The sequence below is a fragment of the Adelges cooleyi genome, unplaced genomic scaffold, assembly GCF_023614345.1.
Source record: "Adelges cooleyi isolate 19-005CV unplaced genomic scaffold, UGA_ACOO_1.1 ACOO_flye_CR_arks_rails_tigmint_CR_PRNA_376, whole genome shotgun sequence".
NCBI classification, from domain to species: Eukaryota; Metazoa; Arthropoda; class Insecta; order Hemiptera; family Adelgidae; genus Adelges; species Adelges cooleyi.
Window position 1 is genome coordinate 8,959,429 of NW_026096053.1, and position 24,655 is coordinate 8,984,083.

Below are 24,655 nucleotides of genomic sequence, written 5' to 3' on the forward strand. Positions count from 1 at the left end.
GTTTCGATACCCAAAATACTCTCTAAAATAATATGGCCTTGATAACGATTAAGTATTTTATAATAATAAAATCGTAACTTGTTTTTAATTGCAAACGGATCTATACATATCTAAACACATAAATTGTGTGGCTGTCCAGATGGCACCGAGTTTAGGCGGGATTAGTTTTTTTTAAGTTTCGACAACTTAGGCTATTAACTATTAAAGTTATTGTTTGTCTTCGGTGGTTAGCATTGTAAAAATATCTACTATTGTGCATAAAACTTTACTATAGGTAAGATTAGAATAATTCAAAGACAAATATTTATTAAACACGCAAGGCGTGTAAATAGTGTAAAATATTTGTTTTGTAGATCACCTAATATTATCGCACGACATTATTTTTCTTATTAAAATATATTACTATTTACTACATACTATCCAGCTCTCACAATTTACTTAAGGAGAACGGAAAGCGTCAATTTGTTTTACAAATATAAAAACTAAAACACGAAGTCACTTTCTGAAGTGTCTACCGGGCCGATTTCAATTTTTTTTTAAAAGCTTAACATCTTTTTTATGGGTGCTAAAATATCTCCTATCAAATTCAATTATATTTATCCTAGATCACGATGTAGAGAAGATATTTTCTCTACATCGTGTCCTAGACCCTAGTCAGTAAAGGTAATTGAGGCCATTTACATAACATACTACTTTTTAAAAAAAATGGTCGTATTGACAAAATTTTAATTTTAATATAAAACGAAAATAATCTATCATCATGGGCGCAATTCGAGAGGAGATATAAGTGTTTTGCAACCACCCATTTTTTAGTAATTTTTATGCCCAAAATTGTCTACGTTTTACGTATTCTCGAGAAAAGGACTTCAAAGTATTATTACTTTTTTAACCACTCGAATTTGTTTAACTTGGGCTCACATGGACCAAATTACTCGTGTAGCACCTCTATAGATCCGAAATCGTATGTAAATGGTACTTTAGTAGAAAAAGTCAACTCCTTCATACTTCTAAACCTAGAAAAGTAGAAAAAAAATTCAACCGTCAAATTTAATTTGCTATATATTCGCGAAAAACGGTCGGATTCAGTCGAATATTTTTATAAAATATTGATAAGACAGGCATTCACACATTGCCTCAAACCAAAATTTCGACAACCCCCGAGTTCCATTACAAAAGAGGTGAAAAGTCTAATAGCAGTTGACATTTTGCAAGTAAACACCTATTTAAAATATAATTTATAAATTATGAAATACAGTTTTTTAAATATAAACCCCTTCCAAAATTAATGTGGAGAGTCGAGATATTTACTGTTAAGTATTTAGGACTAAATATTTAAGGATTTTTGTTATCGGAATTTGTTTAGTACAATTGTTTATTTTTCTCTATGCACAACAAGGAATTCTATAAATAAAAACCAGGTACTAAACGTAAAATGAAATATATTTTTTCAATAAATTATTATATGTATATTATATTTGGTTACCAGTAAAATAAAAAAAATAATGATTATTAATACTTTATTATTTTGTACAATTGTTGCATTTTTTTTGGTTTCGTTTGAAACATGTACCTAAATAGCTTACACTGTATAAATATTATTATAACATACAATCTACAATGTAAACATAATCGTCTAACATAATTATTTATAATATAGAATCTGTATTATAGATTATAAACAATCATTTTTTTTTTTCTTAAAACTAAAATTAAAATAAAACATATTCTATAATAATCTTCTTAAAAGTTTTTATTTAAAATAGGAGAAACCAATTTATATGAACTCAATAATAATATAGACATGTATTAAATGGTATACCCTGTTTAATATACATGTATAGTTTAAAAAAAATGTAAACTTAAGGTGGTAAATATTTATACCAATTACAATGGAAAACAACAAATTTCATTAAAATTGTACATTATTTTATTAATACTTAATACTACATTTTTTAAATTACACTCCATTGACTAATAATTTTTTTATCATTTACAGTTGTCAAAAATTCTACCTAATGTTCGAGAATAAAATGAAATAGTCTGTTGGTATTATTATAGGCAAGTACACAAAACTAATTTTCGGACCCCGATAAGTCAACAAGAAGCTCACACACTATTATGACATTTAAAAACATTTATATATTTATGTTTATACTTTTTTAAATTATGACATCCTTTAAAAATCTTTTTAACCAACAATGAAATGATAATAATGTAGATGTAATTAGATAATAATGTAAATATATATTGTTATTTCTTATTACATATGACTTATTGATATACTACAACGAACACAAAACAAAAAAATATAATGTTATACAACACATTTTTATATTAAAAATGTTTAAATTATTTTGATTCAATAATAATATAATTGACTTTCTATAAAAAGTTGTATTTACTAATAACAGTAAAATAAATCAAAATTAACAAAACTTTTATTGTATCAAATATTGTAAATTCATAATTTAATCTGTTTAACATGACAAATAGAGAACAAAAATACCCTGATGTAATTAAAAGTTATTTTCAAGTTTGAAAATCTGTTTTAATTACTATTAATTTGTTATTGACAAAACATTTAAGAAGTATGTATGAACTACCTTTTATTGTACACTTTGCCAGATGCTTAAGTTTTTAATAAATTTAACTATTAAACAAATTAATTAAGATTATACTTAAAGTATATATACCTACATGTAATTATAGTATAATTAACAATTAATACCTTATAATAAACAAAAGACATATTTTGTGCAAATATTATTTGTAAAACTGAAATTCTATGAATATTTATATGGTATGTTATATTTATTAATTAATATAAAAACCAACAAAAATCTTTAAATCATTTTAGTTTTTTTTTAGTTAAATCCACATTGTATAATATGATACGTTAAATTCACTAGTGTTTAGTTATGCATCTATTAATTAAATTAGCCTGAAGAACAATGTAATTTTACAATCTAACAAACGCCAATACACTTCAGGTCGTTTCTTTCTCTTTTTAATTTTTGTTCCACGTAAAATCTTATCACCCAATGTCTTACTCAATATTATGTACATTATTAAAGCACTACGTAAGTATAACATTTTGTTTTAATTACAACATTGTTTTTATAAATTCCTTTACCCAAAAAAATCAGTAACTATAGCTGCCTTGATACTTTTTCCACTTCTTTTAGACATTCACTTACCAATGTTTTTGCCTTGTGTATTGATTTTTTCAACCTTTCAGTTGAGTTCTTGCAGCCAGTGTAAATCGGTCTGATCGAGCCTGACATTTCTTCAATTACACTTAATAATTCTTTATACTTGGCCCAACCATCTTCACTACTTAACGAATCAATGTCAAATGTCTTTTCAACATTTTCTAGTTGACCCGATATTCTGTCCGATGTAATTTGAGGAGGCGGCATATGTTCATGTTTATAATGTTTTGTTTTATTATGAGTATTTTCTTTATTATAATTCACAGCAGTCTTTTCTTTAGGTTGATCGTAGGCATATGGTTTTCTTTTGTTTACTTGATTAAAATTCATAAGAAATTCAGGATAGTTGAGGGGTAAATTAAACGGCCATTGTTGTTCAGGTTGAGTATTATAATTTGGATAGTGTTTACGATTCATGGTTAAGTCTAAGAGAGGATTATAACTGTTCATATCATAAGGCATGTGATTTAAATTAGGTAAGCTCGTCTTTCCTCGTTTCCGAGGAGCACCACCTTGCGAGTTGGATGGTAATGAATGCTTTTTTTTGCTGCTTCCACCACTCGCATTAGGGACTAATGACAATGAAACTGTGCTCTGAGGAGATGTAGACGAAACTGCATACTGACTGTTACTACTGGTTTTTGAACTTTGAGAAATAGGAATAATGGTTAACTCAGAATGGCATCCCATGTTACCAGATTTAATTGCCTCCAATAAACTATTTTCCATATTTTCCTTTTTATTTATCTAAAAAAAAAGTAAACAAAATCAATAAAGCAACTAATTCATAATGTTATTATGGGATATAAATTAGAAATTCCAAAATATTTTATTTTTTAGGCATCTCCAAAATTAAATATCTACTTGCAATAATAAAGTGAAACTAATTAATAGAAAACAACCAGATACACAAAATATACATCTATATTAACTTATATCCTGGTAATATATTTTTAACTAGTATAAATTTACCAATTTTTTTTTGCATAACATAAAGGTAGAATCTGAAATATTATGATTTCCATATAATATGCTACCTACTGTAGCCATTTATTAAATTTATAAGAAACAATAAACTCATATAAAAACAATTTGTATAAAAATATCCAAGTTAAAAATATTTGGTAAAAAAAAATGATTAAAAAGTTATTAAATAAGTATTTGTGGCGATATTGATACAAATGTGACAATGTATAATTCAAATTTTATTGGTTTTTTCTTTCAAAATTATTATTAAAACGTTTAATAACATGTTTATTATTGTTACATTTCTTCAATACTTAAAAATAGCACCATCTATGTAATGTAGATGTGTTTTTTGTTAACTCGGATTTTGAAAGTCCCAACCCTATTGCATACAAATATTCTAACAATTTTCATTTAGTATAATAAAACATAGTGCTTATTATAAATACAAAATAAAATCTTTGTGTGATCTATTGTACGGAATCTAAGTAATTAATGTATTAGTTGATAGTAGGTCACCCCACTGTCAGGTATAAGATATTTTCCATTTTATCGATAATAATATTCGAAAATATATAATTCCAAATGTTTTTTTAGCTGATTCCGATTAATTTAAAGAACGTTACGATTTTTGTTGTTAACTCTACTTACTGTTAAAATAAAATTTGGAAAACAAATTGTATTAAAAACTTAATCAATCAAAACGAGTTTATAATTGAAAAGTTTTAAGCGTATACTATTGTATTGAAGTTTAAATTAACGGATCGTACATTAATTGATTGATGTAAATTAAATAACACTTTCATCCGTTTTGAAATAATATAATAAATAAAATAAGAATTATGTGCTAACCAAACACTTAACAGCTTTGACACTCATTTGGTGGTAGATGGTATACACTATACTATCCGTATCTCAATTCTTAAATAGTCCAAACATTTGATGTAGTATGAACCACAACAAATAACAATGAACATAATGATGTAATGTGTACCATGATTGATACTTTTCGTTATTTACCAATTACCATTATACCTATATTGTTACTACAGCAAGAGTTGTTTCTAGGTTCAGTCTTTATTTTTTTTTCACAATCGTGTGATAGTAGATTTACGCCGATAAGTGATAACACGCCGGCAGGTCTTGTTCTCGGATGACTGGTCTCTTCCTTAAGTAAAATAATATTGTCTTAGTAGTTAGTTCAGCCTTTTCAAAAAACAAGTTCATAATACGTGTGTTGACGATTAATCAGACTCTAAAGACAGTATCGCACGATCGTGTTACTTACCGGCAAATGTTAAATGTTTAAATTTTTGATTCACAAACCCTTAATACAAAACAGTTTTTGTAAAAAAAAAAGAGAACAGTATTATTCGGGAAATTTATTTTTGTTATTAAATATTAAGTAATAAGTGGCCATCGATAACATTTTATCAAATAATACAACATTGAATTATATATAATATATTATACTGTTTTTTTAAATTTTATTTATTTATTTTAAATGGAACCAGTTTTTTTTTAAAAAGAACTGAATAACTAGTAAGTTGTTTCATAACGTCTTTGTACTTACCACAATACTAATAATCTTAAAGCAAAATTATTATAAGTTAGCAAAACAAAATAGAAAAACTAGATTACTAATTATTTATAATGAATAGTATAAATACATACAAAAATATGTCAAACTTTACATTACCTCAAATATATTTTTCCAATCAAACAAGTCGTTATTCTTCAACTAATTTTCATAATTCTTCCTCGCAAACAATGATGAACCAATCAGCAATACCACAAGTTCTTAGTGATTCTAGGTAAAATATATTAACAATGTTTTTTATTAGACCTTTGTTATTATTATTGTATGTTTACATTTGTTTTATAGATGTCAATCAAACGATATATTATGTGACCATAGGCACATAGACTTTCAAAATTCATTAAAATTGAAAACTCATTTTGATACTTATGCTGATAATATCAGAAATTTAGATAAAAATGAATTCCATCAAAACTGCAAGCAAGTAGAGATACAGCAGACGTTTTATAAACATGATACTATAAGATCGCAAGATAATGAACTAAAAGCAAGACTATCTTTAGATGCATCTACAATGACTGACCCATTAACAACAGAAGAACTGGAAAGGCTTGGTCAATGGGAAGGTTTCGCTGCATTACACTCTGACAATAGAGTTGCTGAATACTTAACAAGTTTTAGAGAATTTCTTAAGGTAAGAATAATTTTATATACATGTGTGGATTTTTGTAGGATTTGCCTTAAAACTGAAATAATTTTATAACTAAGGACCCACTACACCTACTTTTACAAGGTTTCTTTAATGACATTGTATTTAGGATAAAAGGGTGAAAAAATATGTTTTTAAAGGCATCAAATTTAATCTTTGAGAAATTTAATGGGGTACCTAATGTAGGTTTTTGATTAATTAAAAATTTGTATTCTGAAGATCTGCAAGTAATTACTTGCAAATAATCACAATAAATTGATAACAGTAAATATTATGCTATATTTTGACCAACACTTGGGATCTTCATTATTGTGTCCTTGCAAAGGCCAAAGAACAGCTTTGAAATTGACTTAAAATGTCTTGCGTCTTTATATAATTTAACACATTAAAGTGCTATTGTAATAATTATTCTTTTGTTTATTGTTTAGATGTCTCCTCCACAAGAAGGAAAACGAAGAAAAGGCCTAGGTGATGTAAAAATAGTTACATCCTCAGATGGGTCACGATTGTATTGTTGTTCTGAATGTTTAATGGCTTATTCTGATAAAAATTTGTTAGAGCATCATCTTGCCAACCATAAAGTAATTATTAATCTAATAATCTAAAAATTAAATACAACATAATGACCCCTGTTAAAAAAAATAACGTGTTTCATTTCTTTACGAAAATTAGTATGTTTTGTTTTGCCTTGAAAACTAATATATTTCAATACTTATATTGAATAGTATTACATTAATCTATACTGCAAAATTAAACATATTAGTTTCAGCTATTGCAGAATACAGACACAAGATGTATACTGTGAAAAAAAAACATACTTTTTGCAAGACAAATGAAACTTATTAGTTTTTATATATTTTGCATGTCTCGGCTCTCTAGTATATTATTTATTATTTTCCGTTATTGTCTGTAAATTATTATCTGTTTTCTAATACAGGTTAAATCTAAGTCACATGTTATCTAATTATTTATTACAGGTAGCACGGAGATTTATTTGCAAGGAATGTGGAGCGGGCTTAAAACGTAAAGAACATTTAGACAGGCATCTACTTAGTCATAGCATTACAAGACCATACACTTGTGAAGTTTGCTCCAAAACATTCAAACGTAATGAACATTTGGTACGTCATTATGTAATTCACTCTGGTGAAAAGACACACGTTTGTGTAGAATGTGGGAAAGCATTTTATCGTCGTGATCATTTACATAACCATGTCCAGGGTCACGTTGCAAAAAGATTAAACTCTATCATTCATGCTGTTATTTAAGTTAAAAATAAGTATTGTCCCTAGTATTGTTAAAAAAAAAAAAATTCTGCATGTCATTTATACTCCTTGTCACTCGTGCGATTCATGGTTGACATTAGTATGTCTTATGTCTGGGGGTCAAAAAAAAAATTTGTGTAATGAAAATATTGCAATGTTTATTGGTGCACTTCCCGTGGTGCTAAAAACTTGAACCATAGTTTCCTTATAATGGTCTCATGCAAAGTTTAAATTTAGGAGTTGAAATTCATCCCCCTTCATCCTTTGGGATGAAGCCATAAGACATTGGCCTGCCATAAGACATATTAATGATCTTATGTTTTTCTCAAAAGGGAAAGATTCGATTCTTTTTTTAATATATATTAATTGTGTAAATAGGGCTAATACCTATGTTAAATTATTTGATCAATTGTTTTTATAAAATTCATAATAGTATTAGTAATAGTAGTTTCTTAAACTCTATGAAAATATCTATATTTTTGTTTTTTTTTAGAAAATTCTAAATGCTATTTGATTATTTATTGTAATAAGCAATTATCATAAAAATTAAAAGTATCAGCTAGCTGTATTTCTTGAAATCGAGGGACAAATTTCATATGTTCTAAGAATATATTATTTATTTAGTTTATGACTTAATGTTCAATATTCTTTGTTTTGTTTTCAAAACAATGTAGGTACTTATATAAATTATTGTTCGTTATAGTAAAATGAATTAAGATAAAAATGTATCTAAAAGTATAAATAGTTATGTTATGTAAATCATGAGTTTTACTTCCCCAAATTATGTCACTGATTGCTTTATTATCAGTAAATATTTTAAATTATTTATGTGCAATTTTAACAAATTAATATTTTCTAAGTATAAGTACTTACCATTTTTATTCTAATTGTGTTTTTTTTTTAATGATTCTATGTAAGAACTTTAGAGGTAGACGGTGTACCAATCAGCCAAAGAATAATAATTGAAATAGACACTAGTGGCCTTTTTGCATGTGTATACATGATGTATAATATATATCATGATATACATAGAATATTGGATTACTATTTTTCCCAGTTCAGGGGCAGAATATATATATCTTAAGCCAACCCAACTTGTATGAAACATTTATTATTATACTTATTCACTCATTTATTGTTAATCTCATTTAGTATAAAATAAAAAATAATGAAGGATGGGCAAAATACTATAATATGTATAGCAAATTATAAATGTATTAAAGCTTTTTCATGGATTGAAATAGTAGATTGATCCACATAATAGCTCATTATGTTACCCATTGTAATTTAATATATTAATGTAAAACAAATGTAATTAATTATTAATATATGAACCGAGATGAATGGTTGTAATTATACTTTAAGTTGAAATAAGTGAAAATATTTTGTTTTGCTTAAAAATAGATGTTAGATGATTCTGTTTTACATCATTGAGAAGAAGCCCAATGTACATTACTTTTATATATGAGCATTGTGTATTAAATCGATGTTAATTTTCAACTAAGCATTGTTACAGTACAAATTTTACCATTTAAATTGTAATAAACTTGGTATTGAAGAGAATCGCATCCTAATTGGAAGCATCAATGCTCATTAATACTAAGCCTCGATACATTTTTTATGGTTGATTAAATTTCACTTCTCTTTTTTTTTCTCGTTAATTAAATAATCATTTATTAATATTTACGATAAACAATGTATACTATAAAATTACTTTTTAAGTAATAAATCATAAACAGAATTCCTTTTAAAATCTTCCCTAATCCGTTTGGCTGTAACTTTGTTGTTTCCACGGTAGCCTCTTTGATAGGCATCAACTTCCAAAAGTTTTCTTCTGGGTATATGTCTTAATGCATTCGTCCAATCGTTGTCTATTTTTAAGTCAGCCATAATCATTATCATCTAAAAAAGTTGTATATATGTACAAATAATAGTATTATAAAAAATAATTTTTCATCATCATTCTATTCTAATGTCTATGGACGACTGGTAAAATAATAATTCTATTATATTAATTTATCTTATAAACAAGTAACAACAGTACAAATATTAATAGCATATAATATTATTGGAGGAAAATTTTGTACTACCGAGTACAGAATTAATGTGTATGTGCAATCATACCAAAACAATGTTTAAGATAATGGGATAAATATTTTAAACACGTCTAATAATAAATATAACTATGGAATCAAGAGTTTTATAACTGTTTAAGATTAAGTAAAAACTAATAAACAACGTCATTTATGTTTGTGAGGAAATAAAGTAAACTGTTTTTTTTTTCAAATTTAATTTCAGACAAACATATTGTAGAAACTAATCAAAGACCTAATACTATTGGTCAGAGCATGATGTAATTCTAGCATGCAGACTTATAAGCACTTTTCTTCTTGACCTGGTGATCTTTGCACATGCATATTAGTCTCCCCATTACCAAAGTAATAAGATATTCATAAATGTATTTTTTTTAATTTTATGGAAATACGACAATGATTGCACCGCCCGGATGCTAAGTCTATAAGTATAAGGTCTATGTTAATAAAACAATTTTCTATTACTTGGTTGATAGTTAAATTTTTTGTTCCTTGTTTCCAATCCAAGTATAAATCAAGTGGTAACTTGGCCATTCTTAATTTATCTCGTTTTGCTTTAGCTAATGATAATGGTTCAACTTTCATCTTATCGACCATAGCACCTTTACAAGAGAATTAGATAATACTTGAATCATACTATTAAATAGGTTCATAGTGATACTTACCTATAATGTAAACATCATCATAATTGAACTTCTGTAACACATTGTTACAATGTGGTGTAAGATAAACTAATTTTTCCCTTGGAAACAAATCTAAGTAACTTTTGTTGGTATAGTTAAATGGAAATGATGGTTCATCGACATTAATTATTGTTTTGCTCAAACCTTTAAACACCTTACCTTCTTTATCAACGTTACAAAACGTCATATTGAATGGATCACAATGCGTGCGATTATAAGACCACAATAATAATAACTGCTTGGCACAATTTGATTGTTCTTTAAGCGACATATGTCCATCATAACTACAATCAATTATAATGTTTTGGCCATATAACATTGATTCGCATAAACGATAATTGTAATAAGAATTTATCTGTTGTTCATATATTCTATGGAACATACTATTTCTTTGTAACCCATATTCAATGTGATCATTTTGAGGAGTATTTGCATAACGTTCCAAACGTTCAGCCCGTTTTTCTAATTTTCGAACAACTCTATTTTCTTTTTTTTTTTCAATCAAAAACAAATATCTCAAATGTTTCATACGTGCTGATCGAGAATGTAATTCTAACAAATTTATCCATTGATCAGTTCTGAGTTGGCTCGGTATTTGTTCACCACTCTCATAAAGTAAGTCAATTTCAAGTATTAAACGTTTTAATTTTGACAATGTTTCTTCATCACCACCGGTAATTTTGTCATAGTCAATATTTTCATACAATTTAACAGAATGGTTTTCATCATTTGACGTTTCTGAAACCTCAGATTTCATACAGTAATATCGACTAACATTGGGTACATTAGTACAAACTTTTAAAGAACTAAAACACTTTTTAGGAAGTTTAAAGTTTTTGGTACATGGCCTTAAGTTATTTAACACTATTAGCCCAAACCTGGTAAAAAACATTTTTATTTTATACAGTTTAATATTCTAACTTCTGCTTTCATAAATTTCGGAGCGCTCAGGCTTTTATATACTTATCTATGGCTTAGGCTTCAGCAACGGTGACCGGCAGCGTGAGCCGTGAGCTGATAAGTCTGCAGTCTGGACAACAAATTAAGATATTGATTGTTATCTTATTATTTATATTATCTTAAACCGTGGTTTGGACCACGATTATGGTCTATAGATAGTCAGTATGCGTTAAGAAAGTTGAATAAAACAATTAAAAATATCAAAATAGATCCCTCTTTCCTGTGCTAATTTAAATGATTACAATATTACAATATTATAACTTAATGGTGTTTTTGTAAAACAAATCAAATATATAGCGGTTTGTTTTTTGTACGTTTCAGACCAAAAACCTTAAAAAAATAGCCATACTTAGGATGGACCGATTTCAATAATTTGAATTGAATTTGCAACAAATATTTGAATTTATCTTTTCTAGGTTATTGTGGGAATCGATTTTTGAAATTTCAATTAAAATTGTATATAAATCTCATTTTATTTTCTCAAATTCTTAGTATACATTTTTAAGTAAATAAAAGAGCTATTCAAAAATCTACTTTCGCAATAATCTGGAAAAAAAGACTATTATGAGATCAAATATGTAGCTTCTAAAGTAACATTTGTTACATATTCGTTTCATTTTAAATTTATAATAACGATATTTATGTCTAATAACCTCAGATGTTGAAGCCTCTTAAATATAAAAAAAAAAAAAAAATAACGATATTTATTTTATTTGAATTCATTATGTATTTTTTTTTAAACATTATTTAGTTTATATTTTTTTTATTATGCATTATTATTGCATAAACAATTGGTATTGGCTAAACATATTTATGGTGTAACGGCCGTAGTTATAACATTTAACAATATATTTTGTTCATACACAATTAATAAGTGGAAGATTAAGAATCATCTAGACAATAAATAAACTATAATCATTACTGTTACGTCAACTCAAAACAATTTCTTTTCTTAACGAAGTTCAGTGATTTCTTCGGAAATTTTATTTTGTGTTTACTGTGACTTTTCAAATAAATAATTAAGTAATAAATAAATAAGTATTATGCTTATCTAAAACGACAGAATTTTCGCAAACGTCGAATATTTCCATTTGTCGACTAATTTAAATGTACTCGTATGTTTATACAGTTTTTATTATTATTATTATTATTTATATAGTATTTATTTAGTACCAAACAGGAAAATTCAAACATAAGATTACACGACTAATATCCTTTTTTAGTATTCTGCATTACACTATTTGTGTCTGAAGCGTTTAACCAACAAATATGTATTATTTTTTTACAACTACTTAAATTTTTTCGACCGGTTATTGTCAAATGTTATTTAGACCATTCGACCATTTTTGTTTAAATAAATACTAAATTCTTATACAAATATTTTTGCCATTATTTTATCCAAGTTCGGCTCTTACTATAGAACTGCGAATAACACTTACATTGTTTTTCAAAAATTGTATAGCTGGTTTTGGAACTAGGCGCCTCATATATAAACTGTACTTTTTTTTGGTCAAAACTCAAATGTGTAAAATTATAATAAATGAAATCGAATATTTATTTACTTTTGATATGTTTAGCACCTGTACCCTGTCGGGCCAGACCGATAAGCTACCCTCAGAGTGTTACAATCCGCCCACGCGTCCGACGGTCGTTGTGGAGTCAGACAAAACGATCCGTGGACCGTGGGATAAAGAACTCAACACAGAGATACTGTTGTTTTGGTGCGGCATTCATATGAAAGGTATTTATTATGAATAATATTATGAAATCGGTGTTAAACGAGTGTCTTGGACCAGAGCGTCGCAAACTATTATTTTATGTATCATGCAATAATTATAATTGTATATATTTGGCTTCCCCTCAACTGGCTGTTATTTTTCTCGTCCTTACAGGGGTTTATATTTATATATACAGCGGAATTTTAGATTTGTTCAGCTTCGATGCGCAGCTTAGGAATTAATGTTTTTACAATGATGTCTTTTTATTTTCATTTTCTATACTGCTAAACCAAATCGTTCTTCTTTCACTATAGATCAGAAATCGTACCTGAACACATGAGACAACATTTTTAAAAGTTCACTCCTTCACCTTTTTTAAAATCGAGCGAAACACTAAAAAAAAAAATGTAAATATTTTTCTTACTTGCCCTTCGAGTCATAGTGGTATTACATTGAAACTACCTATTTTTTTTTTTATTGAAACTACCATCAAAATAATTCGAAAAAACTAAAAGAAAATTAAATGTGTGCCTCAAAGGGTTAAATTTAAAAAATAATCGAATTAGTTCCAAATTTGATAACGTTCAACTAATTGTCGGTCGACATATGTTCTGCTGTAATTATTAGCTCATTTTTTATTAAACCCTCGGCCAAAATGTTTTAATCTAATCTTAGTATATAGTTATTTCCAGATCGGAGACAATCGAAAGATTGAACTCAACGTGACAGACAAAGAAGACGGCGGTCGGTGACGCAGTGACATCGCGACTCCAGTTGTTGGTGCCATCAAGCCATCGCTTCTGGATGGCTACTACCATTGAGTATATATTACTCAATATAATATATACTCAATGCTACTACGTTTACTGTTCACCTTTGGCCGTCCGTTAAAATATTATACTTGCCTGTTGATTAAAAAAAAAAAATAGAGCTGCAAAAATCATTTTTCACGGTCAGAGCGAACTGTTCACACAGCTGACTAAGCAGTGAGGCATTTCCTATGTATATATCAACATTTTTTCACTACTATTATTTTTGCCTTTTATAATTGTTTTGGGGTTTTCCAATATTATTGTTTTAGCTTCGATGCAGTTTAATTATTTATTTTTAATTGTATTTTTTTTTATCGAATTACGTCTTATTAATACTTATTGTTAATACATGTTAATATTATTTATGAACAAATTAAATATATAATACATTTTTGTAATTTTTTTATTTTACTCTGTTTTTTTTATACTTATTACTTATTAGCTTATGAGGCTTTTTTAACACATTTTTGTCATTATAGTGTTTTTATCGATATTTATATTTATACCATTACAGATTCAAATCGAAGTGTTTATTTGAAATTTATGTAATAATTCATTATTCATATAGACCTGTGACTATTATAAAATAATTTAAATACAATAATTACTAAAAACCAAACTCTTTTACTCTCCTCTACTTCTTTTATAAAAAAGCAAATTCTAAATTATGTTGAATAAATAATTGAATGTAAAACATACAAACATTTTTTACAACCACTGAAGCCGAAGAAAACATATTGTAAACTTAATGTCGTTTGCACCAGCTATACTTGAAATCTAAGTAGAGTTAACGGTTTAACCTATAGTTTCAATACCATTCAACTACTCTTAAATTTTAAGTATAGTTGGTGGTAAACCGTCATTAATCCATTTACACTGATCTCCCTAATGACTTTTACTATTTAATATCTTTCTTTTCTTTTAATATGTCCAAACCATGACAATTTATATTTTATTATCTATCCAACCTAATCACTTCACGTTACCCACTCCACGCATAACATTTCAACATTTTAAAGTATTACTTTAGCACCTTTGCGTGGTTTTAAGCGAATAGCCATTTAATATTGAATAAATTAAAATTTGTTCAACCGAGGGGGCTAAAATCAATATTTATTTAGGGAAGTTGACATTTTAGGCCACTTGCATTTTTCTGTGCCAATTATTTTTATAAACATAATATAGTTCGAAGGAACGAATCATATAATATATATTAAATATATATATATTTATATTTAGTCTTAGGTATATAGTATACTATATAGTGTATAGATTGAAATAGAAAAAGCGTAACTTAGCAATGAAAAATAATTAAAAATCGCTGTAAAAATTAATAATTAAATCGAAACGGTTGTCTTGTGATAATATATTAATTGAGGGGGTTTCTTACTTTTTTAAGTGGGAATTTATACTTAAGGAGAACAGAAAGCGCAATTTATTAAGGGGAAAAAGATTTATTATACAAAATATTTTACAAAATTTATCTAGTAACACTTTTAAGTATGCCGACTAATTTTAATGTAATAGCATATTAAGTTTTTCTAGTTATAAAACTTTTAAAGTTATTTTTCTCGATTATGGGTAAGGTTGATAAAAAATGACTTTCGTAGAAGTCATTTTCCGGCATATCTATTAGACGGAATTCAATTTTTATATTTTTTATGTGAACCTTACTTTTTTCTCTATGTGGTTTATAAGCAGATTTTTGATTTAGCTATCAGAAAATGAAATGGTTGTATTAGGAAATACCATAAAAAGTAAAAATATAAACGCTTATAATCAAATTTTGAAGACAAAAATAAAAAATCGGTCTTTTAGCCTCCATAGAGAAATGTTATACTTAATAAAAAAAATAATTGAAATCAGTTCGGTAGACACTACAAATGTGACTTTCAGAAGTAGACTTCACGTTTTAGTCTTTATTTGTATAACATTTGAGTATTTGACGCTTTCCGTTCCCATTAATACTTCGGGACTGATTTAAAACCGACTCAAACCGCTTCTGAGAAGTTCTTATAGTCCCGCCCTCGAGACCTTCACTATAGTTCGCTTTAGTTTTTTTTTTTAGTATAACGATGCTGATATGGGTGACGAGATGCGTGACAATATGTTGGAGAAAAGGCGCATGCACACTTACAAGCCAGTAGTGTTAGACAATCGATCGACTGTGGTTGTATAGAGGCATGCGCTCATTTGCAACACGCCTTTCATTCAGTATATAATGTTCATCCGAAGTGTTCGCGCAACTGTTGAGTTTTAGATCGACACTTTTTTTTTGCTTTTGTTTAAATACTCTTTAGTATTTAAATCGAGCATCTTGAAAGTGAACACCCACCAGGCTAGACCGTGTTGCGTCAAAAGGAAAAAAATAACATAATATTATCTTTACGTTTATATCCTATAAAGAAAAACTTGTGAACCATGTCATTTTTTCAAGAAGAAAACGACGAGTGAGTTTTTATTTTTTAACTAAATCACCATAATAATTAAAAATAAAAAAAATGTTAATTATTTAATATTTTTATTTTACATTTTATTTGCGAGAAGAGATATGTAGATATGTAGATTTTTAATTATACTAGCATATATTTTATAAACGTGAAAAATGTTTTATTGTTTAAGGCATAATTTAATTTTAGCGAAATTTTGCTATCATTACCTTTTAGTTAAAACTACTATTATTTAATATTATTGTACATAGGTATAACTATTATTGTTTTATTATGAATGGTACACAGGTCACTGCGACAATTAATTACTTTATAACTACTTATGTTTACTATACTACTCATAAACTATTAACAGATTTCGAACCATACTAATTCATAAATAATTGAATAATTATATAATAGATCATTTAAGTAAAAAAAATTATAATTTAGTATAAAATGTTATCGAAGTAAAGCGATCAACTAATTATAATATTGCGAATTTCATTGTTTTTTTATGAAAACATATTGGTTTATATCGCTCCACAATATTATAAATAATTTCAAAATATTCATATATTTTTATATTTTTAAAAGCTCTGTATCACTCTTGAAACTTAAATGAAAAGGGTTTAATTATAATCGGTGTTGATTTCTCCCGTTATTTTTTTTGTCGGTCCATCAAGGATTTATTTTAATTATTTCTCGTCTCTTTCCTTTAAAAATCTTGGCTAGGCTAAGCTAAACTACATTGTGTGTGTGTGTGATATTTTTAAAAAATAATTTGACTTGTCTTTTTAATTGTTGACGTTAGTTACAGCAATGTCGTTATCAACTAATATGCTTTTAATATTCACAATTATTTATACAAATTAGTAGTTTACATTGGCAGACAAATTTTTTCTAATAGGCTAAAATATTTTAATTTTTAAGCGTTAAAAAAAACTATAGAAATATGTTTAAATTTTAACGCGTAAATAATGAGAATTTTATTATTGGCTATAGTGCAATATAGGCACTTTAAACAGCGGCCTTTTTTTTTGTATTTGGCGACCTAATTAATGATTTATGATAACTATATAGGTAGATATATATAGGTATGTATGTATAACATAATAAAATATAATACAATTATTACTATGTAAACAGGTATGCATTTTTTCATGAATATTAATTATCTTTTCTTTAAATCATAATAGAATTTACAATACCATTCGTCTAAAACATGATGATAATTTTTTCATATAAGTAATAATCATGTAGAATATAATCGCATGGTTATGAGAAGAAAAATAAAAAAAATAATGTGTTTTGTTACGATTTGTTTTTATCTTAACATATGTATGTACACGTGCTAGCTAGGTTAATTTTATTTACGATTCCATTCGTGGTCCATACACTCAAAATACGATACCTACGTTATGTTATCTACTTATATAACACATATTAGGTATTATTATTATTATTATTATTAGCATAATATCGATGGTACACGGCAAAAGGGTCTAAGCGACATATTTCATAGTTTTCAGGATGGCCACTAAACGTTCTTTTTTTGATTTTACTATTGGAACGAAGTTCCTTATCTCGGGTTAGCGAGGGGACCTAACCAAGAAAAAATGTAACGCGTTATGAAAACTATATCTCCAACAAAAATCTAACAGTGAAAAAAGGCCAAGTTTCAGACCCCCTCCCAAAAAAGTCAGCCTATCAAAGTATTGATATCTACATTGTGGCCAAGTCTGCTATTTCTTTAGTTCATAACCACATTTCACTCCTACTTTCATGAGCAACACTGCTCTTTTATTTGTATTGTTTATCACTTGGCCAGTTTCTGAATGAAATATGACCTTTCTGAATGAGGCATAAAACAGAATTGGCCGCAATTTTAATATCACTACTTTGATTGGTTAATTTTTTCGAGAGGGGATCTGAACCTTTTTATTTTTTTCTGAGTTCTCTTCTTCCCATCTCCCACATAACTCCTAAGTGAGTACATTTGATAACGATGTTTCATGCTTAATTCAGAAACTGGCCAAGTGTTAAGCAATACAAATAAAAGAGCAGTGTTGCTCATGAAAGTAGGAGTGAAATGTGGTTATGAACCAAATAAATAGCAGACTTGGCCACAATGTAGATATCACTACTTTGGTAGGCTGACGTTTTTGGGAGGGGGTCTGAAACTTGGCCTTTTTTTACGGTTAGGTTTTTGTAGGGGATATCATTCCTTTTGGCGGGCTTCAGTATTATGGGCGAGGTTTTTTTTTTAAGAGGCATTGAATGTATATTGTACGTCGTACATTTTCTCTTGTTTTTACGTGTTTTTATATCAACTACGTAGATATGTACATAAAACTACACTTTGTAGTGAAGCTACAATTTATACAAGTAGCCACTTGCATAATGATTAATAATTTATTAATTATTAATAAACCACGATAGTAATTAAATTAGTCATAATTAATATAGTGTAATTTAATTCATAAATTAGTGAAGCAAGAATTTATACAAGTAGCCACTATAAATCTAGTTTAGTTATATAAACGTATAAACGAAACCTAAACGTTTAAGTGTACAGTTACACTTTATAATAAACCACGTGACAAACGTAACAAGAATAAAGAACACTGCTACACTGCCATACATGTGAACACGAATTAACAAAGGTACAAACAACGACCAAATGATGGCTGACTAGAGACGTGGGAATCAACAGCGCCCTGTACCGGCTGTAGTGCGGCGAAGGTCATTAATCCCCACCTAGCGCATTAATTTTGAGAAAATTGCAATTTTCAGATTTTTCTCTGTACTTACACTATAAGACCCACTTTTGTGCCAAATTTCACGTTTTTACCTATACTGGAAGTGTCTTATAATTTTGATGATGAGTGAGTGAGTCAGTAACAAAAATGCAAATTTTGAAATCCTCCCATTTTGAAAGGGCTGAATATTAAGGGCTCATATTTTTACAGTGTCCTAAGCTACATGATTTTAATCTATGTTCCAAATTTCAAAAGCTTATCTTAAGAAGAAGCAGAGATATTAGAGTTAGAAATACCGGGTAAATTGGTTCGCGTAAAGATACATTAGCATTGCTAGAACTTGGCCGGTGCGCTAAAATGTGGTGCGGTCGAGCGTGATCGGTTCCCAGGTGTGAGAGGACTGGGTTCAAATCCGGCTCACCTCTCAACACATTTTGCATTTTTTTACAACTTTTATGGTAATTTATATTGCAAGAAGTCTAAAAACTTATAAAGTATAAATATTTTGTTACTACAGAATGCAATGTAGGTTATCAAGTACTTTTAAGGGTAAAAATGTATTCTGTAGTAGTAAAATATTTATATTTTATAAGTTTTTAGACTTCTTGCAATATAAATTACCATAAAAGTTTAAAAAAAAGTTGTAAAAAAATGCAAAATGTGTTGAGAGGTGAGCCGGATTTGAACCCAGTCCACTCACTCCTGGGAACCCATCACGCTCGACCGCACCACATATAATTTTCATAACGAAACCTGCATACGAAAGGGACTTCGTTCCAAACGCGTGTCCCGCGACACGGACCAGTTTTTTTTTTTTTGTTGACAATAACTTTTTTTAGTAAGAATTGAGAATTATTCAATCATATAATTATATTATAGTATATATGAATTATAATATATTTTTCTAATCAATAGTTATAAGCCGTGTGGCTTAGATTTTTTGCCGTGTCACCATCGATATATGTTATATTATAGATTATAGATTATAAGCAAATGCGTATTTACGGGTAAGGAAGGAAGATTTAGGGTATTGGACCCCCCAGACTAAATATAAATATAAGCATTTATCTGATGATACGGTTTTTTATGTTACTATACCATTTAAATACCCCTCCACCGCTCCCCTCAAGACTATTTTTGAAAATACGCTACTGCTGTTATTACAATTAAAAATTGAATTTAGGTACTTTTTTAATTCAAAGACGATTTACATATTTGTATTAGTTTATTAACAAAAATGTAAAAAATAAATTTTAATTCATTTTTTGATCTTATTATGTTTTTCAGTGTGTAATACATCTATATATATTTTTAATTGTCTAAGAAACCTTTTAAATATTTAACTTGTATTTTGATTTATCCGTTAATGGTCACGAACCATTCTATTTTAAGTAAATAAAAAATAGTATTTAGCAAGCAGTATATTAATTTATTCTAGAATGTTATTAATTTGTTTCCAAGAAAAAAATGTACTGTGAACATGCTTTATGTAGGAATTAAACAATATTTTTTCTTAATTTAAAATTATCAAAAAAATATTAGGTCTACCATATACCTATATATGATACGCCCTTCGTAAGTAGGCTACAATGTTTTTGCATTTTAGTCACTATTTAGCTAGTACTTATTCTTTGTTTATTTCTGGTAGATATGAAGACGTTAGTACCGTTTTGGTTAGAAATTCGCATCTCGATCTTATGGATCAGGATATCCTTTATCACTTGGCATTGGGAAGCGGTTCACACGATTTGAGAGCAATGTTTGGCGACGTAAAAGTAAAGTATAATTTTTTTAACCGTGTAAATATGTCTCAAGTCTGTTTTCCCTAAGAAAAAGAACTAAATAAGTACACGAGTAAATATATATTTATAGGAGTTATTTACATTTATTTTGGTAATACTGAAATATAATTCGTTTACAGTTAAACCAAGTGTCTTATTAATATAGTTAACTATGCTCTAAAATAATTATTAACCAATGGTGGGCAGTAGTTTTTTCCTATTTGTAGATATTCTGACACAGTAATATTCCAATACCTAGATAATTTTAACTAAAATGTACTCACTTGGTTCGTTAACTAACTATCATTCTCTTTAGTCTTTAATAAAAGATTTTGGAATATACAATACACAAAACTCCTTATAGGCCTCTTCACAAATTTTTTTAAAATTAATTATGGCTCTACAATTAACTATTGATTTTCAATTGGCAACCTTTTTTTTTTTCAACCAAGTAATCGCTAACCTGGGAGGGAACTGTTTACACACTACTTCCTCCCTCAATTAGCAACCTACCTATTTAATTATACAATTAATTTAAGCTAATTATACCAACCAGTTGTGAATACGTTTTTGTAATTTGTAATAGAATTAAAATTATAACTGATAGATATATTTGGTACATAATTAATGGTATTTATTTTAGTTGTATGTACATTTTTAAAAAATATAGTTTGTGTGTATGGGTGGCACGCCAAAACGTATGGAACAATTTGCATACCGGCTGATGGAGGAAATATCGTACAAAATACCGACGGGTACAACATTACAAGATATTAGTCGTTACTCTTACAGATACTCGATGTACAAAGTAGGACCAGTATTATGTATAAGCGTAAGTAAATAAAGTATAATTTAATATTGCTCTGTTTTGGCACAGAGAAAAACTATTTATTATATGTAAATTATAATTATTTAATTTTGAAATTGATATGTAGCATGGGATGGGAATGCCTTCAGTTGGCATACTTCTACATGAAATCATCAAACTCATGTTCCATGCTAAGGTCGTGGATCCAATTTTCTTTAGAATAGGCACTAGTGGAGGTATCGGAATAGAAGGAGGCACTGTGGTCATCTCGGACGAAGCTGTTGATGGAATGCTTCAAGCGAATTTAGAAATAGTAAGTGAAATAATTTAATTATGCAACTACTAAACATACTTGGTATTTGATATATTTTATACACATTTTGAACAAATTAAATTATTTATAGCAAATTTTGGGAAAAGTTGTAAAGAGGAGCTCAGTCTTGGACAGAAAGTTGCAATGGGAATTAAAATCTTTGGCGGAACCAGATGACCCTTATCCAACAATTATTGGCAAGACTGTTTGTACTAGTGACTTTTACGAAGGTAAACTTACATATTATTATTATAACATAATTAGTATTTTATTATCTAGATCGGTTATTGTAACTTCTAATTCCTCCACTATACACAATTTTATTTATGACTCGTATACCGTAGGGCCTATAACTTCTTATCAAAGTGCACCAATTTTTATACTAACAAACCCTTATCGAAATTTCTAATTCAATTAATGTGTCACAGGTCAAGGGCGCATGGACGGAGCATTTTGTGACTTTTCTGAAGAAGAAAGACTTGAATATTTAGAAAAACTTAAGTCAAGTGGCGTGAGAAACATTGAAATGGAATCGTTGGCATTTGCTGCATTCACACATCACGCGGGAATCAAAGCAGCTGTGGTCTGCGTTACTTTGTTGGATAGACTGAAAGGCGATCAGGTACATAATATTAGTACCTAATGACCTTTTGAATCAAAATAAAATGTTAAGCATTTTTAATTTATACCTATCAAAATAATAGTAAAACATTTATGATTTTACTGACTTTTTACAGATTCATTATCCCAAGGAAGTGTTGGACGAGTGGCAACAAAGACCACAAAAATTAGTATGTCGTTATATAAAAAAATATTTATCAAAAAGGGGCCTGATATTAAATAATCATTGTGGATCTATAAATGTTAAGAGTCCTAGGAGGTTTAAACTTGTACAGCAGGAATCTGAAAGCTATGATTAACATATTTAACCACAATTTAAAATTTTACTATTTATACAAATAATACTCATTACTCTTTAAAATTTAATTACTTTTACTAATTTTTTATTCTATTTCTATATTTATTATTAAGCCATTAAGTAAATTCATTGTACTTATAGTTAATCTCATAATAATATTATAGTAATATTTTTTCTCTCTATAGAATCCAGTTAAAGAATCCATTAATAACTAGATTATAAATAAATATATATAATAGGTAATATTAAAACATTAAGTTCCTGTTGAATACATTTTAAGTTGAATAAAGTTATAAAGGAATCTATCAATTTAAACAATCTAATGTTAAGTTAAAAATATCTCAACAAAATACTTTAATACATTACAATTTATTGTCATAATAATTGTGATAAATTGCAATGCTGTAGAGCCTATTATAATACAACTAGCTTTCATATTAGTTACTTATATTTATGTCATTATAAAACAAAACTGATATTAAATACTTACTCAATACTAGAGCTAACCTCTCTCTGATCTTTTGATCCACTTAATCTGACAAATATACTAGGCTATACAAATCTCACAAAGTTATCCCTGAAATTGCCACACGTTAAGAATTTATTTCAAGACAGTGTGAATAACAATGCCAAATACTTTAGCACTGACAAAAAAACAAAGATTTAATAAAATAATCTTTAGTAGTTAGTTGGCTACTAGTAAATTATACTAGACCTAATCACTACTGGTGAACAATGTGCTTGGAGGCTATAACATTTAAGTTTAATTAAATGATATAATAAGATGCCAATAAATAAGTTAAGTAATTAGAATTATTTTTAAGATCAGTGTTTTTGTAAGATGTTTTAGTACAACAATGTATTACATTAAGCTTTCATACTGACAATATTTTTGCTCAAAAATAATTTGTGCGTAAAATTAGTTAACACCAAAATGTAACAAACTAAAATATTAACACAGTCATAAAGCATATTTAACTAAATTGAATACCATTTTATTATTATTGTCTACAACATAATCAAAATAATTTTGACAGCCATAGTAATAATTTAATTTTTTTTTTAATATATTTAACTTAAATAAGTTTAGTTAGTAAATAGTTAATTATTTAGTCTTTTCAGTGTAGATTAATTATATATTTAAAATAAATGTCAAATGATAAAGAACAAATGGAACCTCCTTATTTAATATGTATAATTTTGTTAATAAAATAAATTATTGTTAACTTATTATTTATTACTATGTGTTTGTTTATTTTTAAATAATTTATTATCCCATATTGATTATTGATATTAGCCTTGGTTCCAAAAACCACAAATTCACTAATATGGGTAATATTAGCATTTTGATTATATCAGCATATTTTTAGGTTAATCTGTTTTAGTTTTTAGAAAGAAGAAGAATAGGTACATACAAAATTATACTTCTTTAATAATAAAACAACATTGCAGTCAGTAAAAATTAAAAAAAAAAAACAATAGAAATTGTTATATTTTTTACATTTAAATTATTATAGCTTTTGGAAACAGAAATTTTAGTCCAATAGGTTGAAAGTTGTCTCTTAAACTAAAACAATAGAAATTGGGCTACTTTATGAAGAATAGAAGTTTTTCCTGTAGGCATGCTTATGATAAAAAAGACCAGAGTAATAGCAAGCCCCTTAATAATTTAGATATTGCATACA

At 27.7% G+C, this 24,655-nt stretch overlaps 4 protein-coding genes across 5 annotated transcripts; 2 read left to right on the plus strand and 2 right to left on the minus strand.

The window, feature by feature from the left end:
• Positions 1-1,832: 1,832 nt before the first annotated feature.
• LOC126840492 (uncharacterized) lies at positions 1,833-5,153 on the minus strand. Of its 2 annotated transcripts, none has more exons than XM_050576266.1 (2): positions 5,031-5,153; positions 1,833-3,959 (listed from the first exon to the last, which is right to left on the minus strand). In XM_050576266.1, exons 1-2 carry the CDS (start codon positions 5,055-5,057, stop codon positions 3,150-3,152), a joined length of 837 nt encoding a protein of 278 aa, XP_050432223.1. In that variant the 5' UTR covers positions 5,058-5,153; the 3' UTR covers positions 1,833-3,149. The 2 variants fall into 2 exon arrangements, with proteins under 2 accessions (XP_050432223.1, XP_050432226.1); XM_050576269.1 differs by having other exon boundaries at positions 1,834-3,959; positions 4,830-5,129.
• Positions 5,154-5,287: 134 nt separating this feature from the next.
• On the plus strand, positions 5,288-9,195 carry LOC126840491 (zinc finger protein 90-like). The gene is made up of 4 exons (XM_050576265.1): positions 5,288-5,992; positions 6,064-6,412; positions 6,856-7,008; positions 7,405-9,195. The coding sequence occupies exons 1-4, from the start codon at positions 5,832-5,834 to the stop codon at positions 7,693-7,695; spliced, it is 954 nt and encodes a 317-aa protein (XP_050432222.1). The 5' UTR covers positions 5,288-5,831; the 3' UTR covers positions 7,696-9,195.
• Positions 9,196-9,336: 141 nt separating this feature from the next.
• Positions 9,337-11,479, minus strand: LOC126840490 (mitochondrial ribonuclease P protein 1 homolog). Its single transcript, XM_050576264.1, has 3 exons — positions 10,451-11,479; positions 10,251-10,387; positions 9,337-9,594 (listed from the first exon to the last, which is right to left on the minus strand). Exons 1-3 carry the CDS (start codon positions 11,358-11,360, stop codon positions 9,403-9,405), a joined length of 1,239 nt encoding a protein of 412 aa, XP_050432221.1. The 5' UTR covers positions 11,361-11,479; the 3' UTR covers positions 9,337-9,402.
• A 4,615-nt stretch (positions 11,480-16,094) lies between these two features.
• LOC126840891 (uridine phosphorylase 2) lies at positions 16,095-24,011 on the plus strand. Its single transcript, XM_050576881.1, has 7 exons — positions 16,095-16,408; positions 20,798-20,924; positions 21,601-21,762; positions 21,866-22,051; positions 22,143-22,281; positions 22,480-22,673; positions 22,789-24,011. The coding sequence occupies exons 1-7, from the start codon at positions 16,380-16,382 to the stop codon at positions 22,969-22,971; spliced, it is 1,020 nt and encodes a 339-aa protein (XP_050432838.1). The 5' UTR covers positions 16,095-16,379; the 3' UTR covers positions 22,972-24,011.
• Positions 24,012-24,655: the final 644 nt, after the last annotated feature.